This window comes from Nilaparvata lugens, chromosome 2 (genome assembly GCF_014356525.2).
Source record: "Nilaparvata lugens isolate BPH chromosome 2, ASM1435652v1, whole genome shotgun sequence".
In the NCBI taxonomy this organism is placed as follows: domain Eukaryota; kingdom Metazoa; phylum Arthropoda; class Insecta; order Hemiptera; family Delphacidae; genus Nilaparvata; species Nilaparvata lugens.
The window spans coordinates 60,718,226-60,729,719 of record NC_052505.1 but is presented as its reverse complement, the minus strand read 5'-3'; the positions used below and the strand labels follow the sequence as shown (position 1 = coordinate 60,729,719).

Below are 11,494 nucleotides of genomic sequence, written 5' to 3'. Positions count from 1 at the left end.
TTGCTGCACTGATTACAGAACGCAAAGAATCACTTTTCCGCTCTAGTGCGGGAAAAATTTTTCTGCACTCCACATTTGCAACATGGCAACGCAAAATACTTAGTAGGTTATATGGAGCAACAGTGCAGCAAAATCAAAATGAAGTTGGTAACAGTGACTGGGCTGCTATAGTGAGCAGAGGTGCAACAAAGCACAATGCGCAAATTATTAGTATTGGATATTATAACCAAGGACAACATTTTTATTCAATTTGACAACAAATTAAGGTTTTTATCAATAATAAAATTACACAGAAAAACATTTAATGCATTTCAGGGAATTTTACCCATAATTACCCACTTTTCATATTCAATGGTAACTGTAGGAAAATCTTAATGTGAAATACGTGCGCAAAGTTCCTATGCTGCACTCAACAAACCATTCCGTCCTCGCCTACGGCTCGGGCGTAAACGTTTCTTTCGGTGCAGCAAACTGTCACTTTGCGCACTAGTTGCACAAATAACTATTTCAACTTTTTGTCATTTCCATTACCATATGATACAATGATTTGTTCATTGAACATTATTTTTAACTCGACCAAACATCTAATTTAGTGAACCTACCTCACTACAGATTTTGATCCATTCTATTAGCAAATGAATCTCATTTTTAAAATATTTTCCTATTACCATGTATTTAGGATATGGAAAATAAAACATTTATTATAGATCGCTAATATTACTGTATATTTTATTAGATGGCAAATAATAATAAATTAACCGTTATCACAATATTTTGTGAAACTGTTTCTCATTCGTTTTGCAACTTAAGTATAGGTACCTAACTATACTCTCTACTCCTATATTTGATATAAGATAATAAACAACTACATATGGTATTATAAGAACGGGAAAAATAAAACAATAGCAATGATGAAGAATTTATAGACAATTTTAGCAAATAATATTTTTTATAATACAAATTTAGCAGACAATATTTTCATAGTTCACAAAATATTACAATATAAGACAAATTAATGGAATGGAATATGGATACCTATATTGGATCTATGGAAATAAAATATTTAATATAATATTACCGAAACTTATATTTTATTACTTGGCAAATAATGATAATGAATCAACCTAAGCACAATATTCATTGAAACGATCATTTGGCACTAGGCTTAGCCTGCATGAAACATGACTGATGAAAATATAAAAATACTTATGTATGAAAAGAAATATTTGACAATCCACATATCCTACAAAATTACAAAAATCCTACAATTTACAATTAGTTATTGGATCACAATTTGATTTGTCATTCATTAACCTAATTCATTGGAATTAGGTTATGACGCCTTCAATGGTTTGTAACAAAGAGGGGGAACTCCACTCCACAGGTGAAGGATTGGTTCACTGATGAGCTAGCCCAAATGAGAGACATGGTTTCGATGGTTGGTGATTTAGCTGGGAGTAGGCCTTATCTATTAGAGTTAGCTACTAGACTTAAGAAGGAATACCGATTTAGATTGCGGGAGGCTAAGAAAAGTGCCAATGCAAGGTTCATTGTTGAGGCTCAAAACCCATGTAAAGCTGCCTGGGAGCTTATAAATTCCCACAAGCCCAAATCTAAAGGAACTGATCCAAGATTTGCAACTGCTGATGAGTTCAATAAGTTTTATGTCACATCTGTGGAGGGTATTGTTAACAATATACAATGTTCAAGTGATGCATTCACCACTCTTCAAAAAATCCCAGCCATTGAAATTAATTTTGAATGGAGTCATGTTACAGGTGATGATATTATCAATATTGTGAATGGGTTTAGCACCTCAAAGGCAAAAGATATATATGGTATGAGTGTTGCTTTTCTGAAACAGATCATTGTTCCTCTGTACCCAATACTTGCTTGTCTAATTAATAAGTGTATAGATCAGAGTGTCTTCCCGGATGAGCTCAAGGTTTCACGAACGGTCCCTGTCCACAAGAAAGGTGCTGTAGACAATGTATGTAATTATAGATTCATTTCCATTATTCCAGTATTTGCCAAAATTTATGAAACAGTATTATGTGTCCAGCTTTATGAGTATTTCGAGAACAATAATCTGCTGGTTCCTGCTCAGTTTGGTTTTAGGAAGGGAAAGTCCACTGTGTTGGCCGTTCATACTCTTATACAATCAATCCAAGATGCTTTTGAAGGTAAAAAATCATCCTCACTTCTGATGTGTGACTTGACACGTGCCTTTGACTGTGTTTCACATGATCTTTTGTTGAAAAAGCTAGAGAGGTATGGTCTAGGAGTCAGTGCTATTAATTTGATGAAATCTTATCTCGGTAATAGGTCCCAGGTTGTGGACTGGAATGGAGAATTGTCAGGCTCTGCTCCTTTACACTACGGAGTCCCACAAGGGTCAGTTCTGGGGCCTTTGCTCTTTCTTATTTCAATAAATGACCTTTATTACTCAGTGAATGGTGGCGTTCTTCTGTTTGCAGATGATACGTCTCTTTTTGCTGAGCATGATAGTATCGAGTCTGCCAAGTTGGTTGTTAGAGAGCTGTATGATAGTGCTTCCCAGTGGTTTAGTGCAAATAGACTTGCCCTGAATAATGATAAGACTCAGGAGCTAGTTTTTAGTCTCAATCCCCAGAATTCCACTACAGATACTGTGAAACTGTTGGGGTTCTCCCTGGACAGTAAGTTGACGTTGAAGACTCATATAGATCAACTATGCATCAGACTCAGTAGGGTTGTGTTCTTGTTGAGGAGGCTTGTGGATTGTGTGCCTGACACTTTTGTGCGTCAAGCATACTTTGCCTTTTTTCAGAGCCATATAGCCTATGGAACAATCCTATGGGGACATGCGACCAGTGTGGATAGGGTCCTGTTGCTGCAGAAGCGAGCGGTTAGGGTTGTGGTGAGGGCTGGAAGGATTGATCATTGTAAGCCACTGTTCATCCGGTTGAAAGTGATGACAGTCTTCAATCTCTATATATATGAGTGCTTGACGTTTGTGAAGAAAAATCTAGATTCATTCACTTTAGCTAATGAGATTCATGGTCATGTAACAAGGAGAAACCAGAATATATTCCAGTTAAGAGTCAGATTGGAGCCAACAAGTAGAAGCTTTCCCTCATCTGGTATTAGGTTTTTTAATATGCTACCTAACGAAATAAGAAGCCTGACCTTGAGACTTTCAATAGAAGGTTGAAGTCATGGTTGATCTCCAATCCCTTCTATTCTATTAATGAATTCAGGGAGGCCAACCTAAATTCGATGATTGCCAGCTCATCTGTATAGTAATTACTTTTTTATTATATTTGAAAGTTAACCACATTACATTTTTAGGCTGTATTAATTTCATCTCTAAGGATTAAAACTTATTTTGCATGTATATTATATTCCTAAAGAATAAGTTTAGTGCATTCTGTGATAATAATTTAAGTTGATAATATATTTGTTATTGTAATAATATGACTTATCTGTAAATTGACCTAGCCTAATGTACTTGATGTATTTTTTTTGGCTGAAATAAATCATTGAATCATTGAATGTTTACGTTTTGCCTCACCCGTATGGCAAAATCGCGTCCACACGTACATTCAATGCTCGCCCGAGGCGCCTTTGAGCACGCCAAAATACTGACAGGGTTCCGGCACAGAGAAGGATGTTCTCTGTGGTTCCGGTTCGCCCAAATGCCTCAGCGAACAGTGTCCACACGTGCGAATGCAAGCCCATACACGTATGCTCACCCGAGGCAAACGTACGTGTGTACACCGTTTTAAGGTTTTAACTTAGACCATTCATAGAGTAGACACGCTGGGAAGTCTAGCCTCTGTAGCTAACAACTACTACCTAATCCACCCATATTGACGTCACAACCAAGCTAACAACAAAGTAAGTTAAACACCACAAACACTTACACAACAAACTGTTGTGACGTCAACGTGGGCGAATTTTGCAGTAGAGATGTTGGCTTCAACGACTTTCAGTATGAATATACAATTGGCCGTATCTACTCTATAAATTGTCTAAGGGTTTTAAGAACAGGCAGTTCTTGGCGACCCCCATTTGAATGCCATCTACCTACCCGATATATCGATGTGCAAAATATCGATAACCGATCATTATGGTAAGGAAAATATCGATATTTGTCTCCGAAATATCGATCCATCACAAGTTAAAGTTGACATAACCTACAAAAAACATAAACAGGACAGGTTATCTCAAGGCAATCAAATTCATTCAAGTTATTTTATATTTGTTTATAAATATATTCCAAAACTTGTATTATGACTGAAAGTAAACCATTACCATGCGTTTTATTTGTAAGTTCTTGTGAGAAGAAACCAGAGGAAATTGTCAAATGTGAGTAAAATTGAAAAGTGAATAAGTAACTGTAAATTAAGTTACTTTTCTACCAACATTTTTTTATATAATTCTACCTTCACCTGTTCCTCATTCTTAGTCTTAATTGAAAATAATATTGCAGTTTTAATTTACAATTAAGGCTTCAAGTATATTAAGTAATTTACTCTAAATTCATTTTAGACTTAACAGTAAGGTTAGTTCATTTACAATTTTCAAGATCTTTTAAAAAATATTAGATAATAAGTTACTATGTGTGGGCTCTGTAGTATAATATGGGTCTAATTAGGACTCAAATCTCTGATGATAGTTCAATGTGGCAGTGTAGGCTAATGTGCCCAATAGTGTGAATTAGTAGGTTTTTCATTGAGTTAAGGACATCCATATATTATTATAAATGACAAAATTTAAACTTGACTACGTTACACTTTTAGTACAGTAAGGTATCTTACACCTTACTATGTAGGTACCCTTAAACACTGGGGTGTAGTACACACAAAACATTTCTTTTGGAGTTTTCCCTTATTTAAAAAAAAACATAGAATTTGTGATATTTCACACCCTTGTGAATTCAATTCTTATGTATTTATATTATGTATATTATTATGTATATGCAATAAATTGGCATTAACTGTCAAAGTGCTACTGTTCATGCTCAGTCAGCAAAGAAAACTGTTTGCTCTGGGGTGGGTGTAGTTGTGTAATAGACTCTATCAAGTGTTATAAATATTACGTGTGTGATCACATTGCAAGTGCACGCTTGGTTATGCATGACCAAGCGTGCAGATGAGGAACAAAATCTGGAAAGAGCAATAGGAACACTTACTCTGAACGTGTGTACTTGGAGTACTTGCAGGTTGCTTTCAATGTGAGCAGCTACATGTAAGTCACAATTTGTTTCAATGTCACTTTTCAGATGTTACTCTTCAGCTCATGCATGATATGACGTGCACTTTCACATATACGCATTCAATGTTATCACATCGTATGCAATTTTCCAATTTTAGTGTACTATTTTCAAGTGCTGAATTTCTGTTAAACTTATTGAGTATTTTTCAATTCATCATTTTGAAGTTGGTTGGAAATAAAAATTGGTTTAGCCATCTATGTTTTAATCTCCTACCTGACAAAGTGATTCATAATTCACAAGTTAGTCCAGATTTGATTTTTAATAAATTAATTAAAGAAAACAATTAAATCCTCACTATTTACTTACTAATTTTCCAAACCAAAATACATTTTAGTAGATTAAAGTGTAAAGACATGGTACATGGTACACATTTAAAAACTCAAAAAAGAATCTGTTATTACCTAAAAGTGGTATCAGGTCATTGAAATATAACAAGAAAAAATATGTTAAAAGAATTTACAAAAATTATCGAACTTTACAGGAATTTTAATAAAAAATATGTTTGGTTGTACTATACCCAAGGTTGTACCATTTTATAGGCGTTATATTTGAGATTAATCGATGTTTAATTGTTTTCTCTAGTGATAATTAACAAACTGGATGAATCAATAACGTTGGAGGAAGATGTGTCAGCTCACCCATGGCACGTTGATACAAAATATTATAAAGCAGATGTATATCTGTGCACCTTGGAAAATAAGGCGCTCAAATCACAACAATTCTCTTCAAGAGTTCATGGGGTTGTTTTGTACTTTGATTGTGATAAAGTAAGTATTTCAAGATTAATTTTGTAATTTTCACATTTAATAGTGAAATTCTTTAGAAAAGTGTATATAGGGCAAATATATAACACAAGAATTCAAATCAAATTAAATTCATACTTACTTATTTGTTACTTGCTTCGTCTTCTCCGTAGTGAGTGACCAGAGAATCGTCAGGTTTTCTCTCCTTGGGAGAGTTTGAGTCGGCAGTTCTAGTCCGTTGTCCGTTCAGTGAGATGTCTAAATGTATGTTCTTTCACATACTCCGTCATTTTGTATTTTATTTATGCATTTAGACTCATAGACCAATACAAAAATTAAAACCATTCAATGAGTCAATAAATTCTTTGGCCTATGTAGCCGGGAGACATTGCTGTGGAGAATACTTCAATGTAATAGAAAATCTAAAATTTGCTACTGGATTTTCTCGCATAACTCACAGGAATTGAGGAACTGCAATATACCTGAGGGAGAATTTAAGTTATGATCGTCTGGATCTGAGTACCTTCAGTGCTGAGCCAGATATTGAACTTGCAGGAGTAAAGATTGATAAGTATTCTTTTATTATTGTCTCAGTCTATCGCTCTCCAAATGGTAATATTGAACATTTTTTAATGCTATGGACAAATGTCTTTCAAGTTGCAATGCCTATTGTACTTGGTGGTGATCTGAAAAATATCCAGTTAAATGTCAATAACAGTATTTATCACACATTAGGTGCATACTCCAAAGGAGTGTACATCACATGGAATGTACATCACAAATCATGCGCCCCTCGAGGAAATAATTGCTTGGATACTGTTGCTACTCCTCTTGACACTTGGAGCTATAATGTAGTTGTTCAGGACCCTTTGAGTGCCGATCACGATGCAGTGGTGATAGATGTTTGGCGGAGCGTGATGAGTGACACCCCCCCATACCTTGCCCTGGTACAATCATTATAAAAAATCAGTGAGAAAAATCGATCTTGATAAGTTTCCACTATTGAAGATGGCATTAGCTAATGTGAACTGGACAATGATACTTCCTGGCTGTACGGATAACCCAGAAGAGTTATTTGATACATTTTTCGAAAAATTCACAGAAGTATTCGAGAACATTTTTCCTTCAATACCACTGAAGCTACAAAGTTACCAGTCCCATAATAAAAGGAAAAATAAGTCATGGTACACACCTAGACTTAAATTGCTCAAGAATATAGTCCTGTCACTAAATTATCAGAGCAAGGCTAGCCTCACTGATGAGGATAAAAATAAATATAATGAGCAATGTCTCAGGGCAAAACAAATAATATAGACAAGAAGTAGATCTAGCTAAACTGGAGGCCAACATTAGTACAATTAACCAAGCCACTAATGAATGTAAGAGGATGTCAGGAACAGCGATCTTCATAGAGACCTGCACGTCGACCTGGTGTCCGCCGAGATCCAGAAGCATGCGGAGAGGCACGAGGGGCGACTGCACCAGCATGACAACGTCGAGGCGATCCAGCTGCTAGACAATGGAGGGTTGGTGCGGAGGCTCAAAAGGAGGAAACCGTTTGAACTAGTGTAGTGCTTGTTCAAGTAGTGTCGAGTGAAAGAGCAGAGCAGTGATTGAGTGAATCTAGCTTCTATAGTGCAGTCAATAAGTGTACATATTAATTAAACAATAGCAGTAAGAGTTCCTAATGAGAAATTCACTGTTCAATTTTTCAAGTAGTAATTTAGGATAGAAAAAATTAGCTCATTAGTCTTTAGACTAGATGGCTACAGTATTGACCAATAGAAAAAAATAAAAATAATGAGATTACGATAACAAGAATAAACGATTTCGAACGAGAACGAAATGATAATCATAGTACAACGATTGTACAGAGAAATCACAAATACAAAATAGGAATAAGCGATAATTTTATCTGCAGTGCTGAATAATGAGTTTCTGTTGAGCAAGCAGATAAGCACTGCTGCTTTGCAAGCAGTTACAACACAAATGTACAGTCCTGTCTGCAACGCAACGACTGGCATGATAATGATACATATTTCGAAATCAATTTTACAGTGCAAATTGAATTGAATATATTGAAAAATGAATGCCAAAACAAATGTATTTTACAAGATAAATGAGACGATGCGATCCGGTTGACCAGAATGCTACGTAAATACTGGTTCTTTAAATTTAAATATTTCAAACTACAAGTTCCAAATGCTCTGAAGTGGACTGTATAAAACGAATCAAATCTTTGAGTTGAATAATACATCCATTTAGGAAAACTACATACAAAGAGCATAGAAAATCAGAAAATGCACTCACCAAATCCCAAATCCAATACGATCGTCTTTAATCGAATTGTTTCCCTACTTATATTTGAGGTAAAAGGTGGACAGTTGGATGGGATATAGATGAGAGGAAAACGTAGGTGAAATTATGCAACCGAAAGTGCGACTATTAAAGTTGGTTCCTTGCTGTTTTCCCGTTCTGAGATGAAGTTTACTGTCTGGATATAACACTATGACTTGACTATTGATAAAAAAAAAACTAAAAATTGAGTTCTGGCATTCACCTTTTACATTCACTGACTCTCAAACCGGCCGATGCCTGAGCGATAAATTAATGAGTAATCTATCTTATAAAATTCTTATCTCACTGATCACGATTTCTGGAAAATTACTGGATGGATTGCAACAAAACTTGGAATATAGCTTCCTCAAACGTCCTTGGTGCTCACTAAGAAATCTTTTGGCGATATTTCAACTCTGAGGGTGGTTTTTAAGGGTTTAAAGTTCGTCTTTTAGCATGTATATTATTCTTCTCCCAATCTCTCAATTATTATAATTAATTATAAATTGAAATGTCCATATCATATGTTACTATAGAACTAAACTCTAGAGAGAGTACCTCTTCGAAACAGTTGTTAACTGTTTGTTAACTTGGCACCAAGTTGAAGAACTAATTAAAATGCACTTATCAAGAACAAACTGAGCTTCAATCAGAGCTAATGTAAGAGCCTGGGAGTATAGATAATTTTAATTTTTCATGAAACAAACTTTTATGATGGGAGTTTATCAATTGATCCTATTCTATCAAGACTAATTTTGTTCGTATATCCGATCGCGATAACTGCTTGAATAATTTCGATGAAATTTCAATAACTCAGTATGATATATGGAGGGTATTTTTAAAACTTCAGAAGTGTCCGTTGTGGAATCTGTTTGCAAAGAATGAGGAAATTCGGCCAAAATTTAACTTGGGCGAAAGAAAGGGGTTATTTATTAAAACCGCCCTAATAGCTGTTGTTCCTTTTCCTAATGTAGAAATTAATATCTTCCATAGAAGTAAGGCGCTTTTCCCAAGCAGCAATATTATTCTCAAACATTGATTGTTTTATCAAAGAAAATAGAAGGTAGCTTTCGTTAAAAATATTGGACTCATGTTTGCTGACGATGCCACTATTCTCGCAAGGGGTAGAGCGCCAGACTTGTCCAAGAGGTTGGCAGCGGATATTTTTGAGCAGGCGAAGTAGTGGTTCACCAGCAACGAGCTGATACTTAATGAAAGTAAAACCCAGGAGACAACATGCACTCTCGTTTGGGGGCAGCTTGACGATCTCACAGAAGTGAAGCTACTGGGTTTTACACTGGATACTAAACTTGGCTGGAGTAGCCACATTGTCTGAAACTAGCCAGAGTGATGTACCTACTGAGATGTTTGAAGCTATTAATCTCCAGGAAGCATCTGGTGGAGGTGTATTTTGCTATGTTTCATAGCCATATCAACTATGGACTTCAGTATGGGGACATGCTCCAGGCTGTAAAGATGAACTGCTCCAGCAGAAGAAAGCTCTAAGGATCCTGGATTCGGCGGGCTTCTTGGACCACTGCCGACCCATCTCTATCAAGCTGAGAATACTCACGATATACAATCAATATATCTGGCACTTCCTGTTGCACGCAAGGGATAATTTCCACTTGCTCACAAGAAGAGAAGACAGACACTCTTACAACACCAGAGGAAAAGCGAAAATAGACATCCCTTTCTGCAGGCTGAGTAAGAAGAATGATTGTTTTTCAATACTAGGCCTGAGGATTCACAACGCCTTAACTGACAGTGTGAAGAACTTGGACGACAGGAGCTTCAGAACAAAAATCAAGAACTGGTTAATAGAGTCTCCATTCTATTCAGTGGAGGAATACTTTGAGGCCACTAGAAACATCAGCTAACGTCGAGTGATAATTAATGTGATGCCTACAGGCAAGGCCATCTTGGAAATTTTGAAAAATTACTATTCTCAAATGTTTTATATTTTTATATGTTTGACTAAGTTTACAAACGTAAATAAGTGTATATTATTGACATAGTTTATATGTCAACCCTACGACAAGCACCAAGTCAGGTCCACTTTCTGACACAGTCAATCCAGATATCTGGTCACGACTAAGGAGAGAAGTATGAAGTAAGTAAGTAAGTATGTCCGGCCTACAAAAACTCAGCTTTAAATTGATAGTTCAAAATACACTTATTTTGATAAACACATACAGAAAATAAAATTTGTCCAAAAAATGAGATAAATATTAAATTTTGTTATAAAACTGAGAAATTAAAAATTTTCAACTCTGTTGCTAAGGCAACCTTTGTAGTAAGGCCGAGCTATTAGGTACCGTTTGAGTGCAATGGCAAACGACCTGTTGTTATCCAGTGCCTTAAGTTTTGTTGGCAGCAGGTTGAAAAAATATAAACCCGCATATGCTGGGGACTCCTTGAACTTTTCGAGGCGGTGCTTGGGGAGATCAATATCGTTTATATTCCTTGTATTGTATCAATGCTTGTCACTCCTTAATGAGGGTTCTTCTCTTCGTGCCAGGATCGTGGTCTCAATAATATACAGTGATATTATTTTCAGTAGTTGATATTCTTTAAAGAGCGGCTTGTAGTGTTCCAGCCTGTCTACTCCCAGTATTGCTCTTAGGGTCTTCTTTTGTATTACAAGTATCCTGTCCAGGTGTATCTGTGATGCTGAGCCCCATGCCACAATACTGTATCTCAGATGAGAGGTGAACAGAGCATGATACGCAATGAATGCTGTTTTTCTCCCCGATATATTACATAGTCTTCGAATAACATATGCTGCAGATGATAAGTGTTCAATGTGATGCTGCCAGAATAATTTGCTATCTATTATGATGCCCAAGAATCTGGTGTATGTAGCTGATGTTATTTGGTTATTGGTAAGATCCTCCAGGCCAGCATTTGAAGGTTTGAATTTGATGTGCACTGTTTTCTGTCTGTTGATTGTGAGGTTTAATTTGTTGCAAGAGTTGGTTGCCCCCTCCAGTGCTGCATCAGTCACATCCTGAGATTCATGTGGTATAAGTATTGTTGTATCATCCGCTAAAAGAATGCAATTACTTCTTTTGTCCATCTCTTTACATAATTATATAAATCAAGAACAGTATCGGCCCAAGTATGAACCCTTCGGGCACACCCCTATTTGCAG

General features: G+C 36.1%; 1 protein-coding gene across 1 annotated transcript in view; it reads left to right on the top strand.

Moving 5' to 3' along the window:
• Window positions 1-4,163: 4,163 nt before the first annotated feature.
• LOC111050835 (alpha- and gamma-adaptin-binding protein p34) overlaps window positions 4,164-11,494 on the top strand; it is a 36,850-nt gene continuing 29,519 nt past the window's right edge. The window contains exons 1-2 of the mRNA XM_022337202.2: window positions 4,164-4,350; window positions 5,843-6,027. Coding sequence (XP_022192894.1) covers window positions 4,275-4,350; window positions 5,843-6,027 — 261 coding nt within the window. The 5' untranslated portion in view covers window positions 4,164-4,274. The remainder of the gene's footprint in view (window positions 4,351-5,842; window positions 6,028-11,494) is intronic.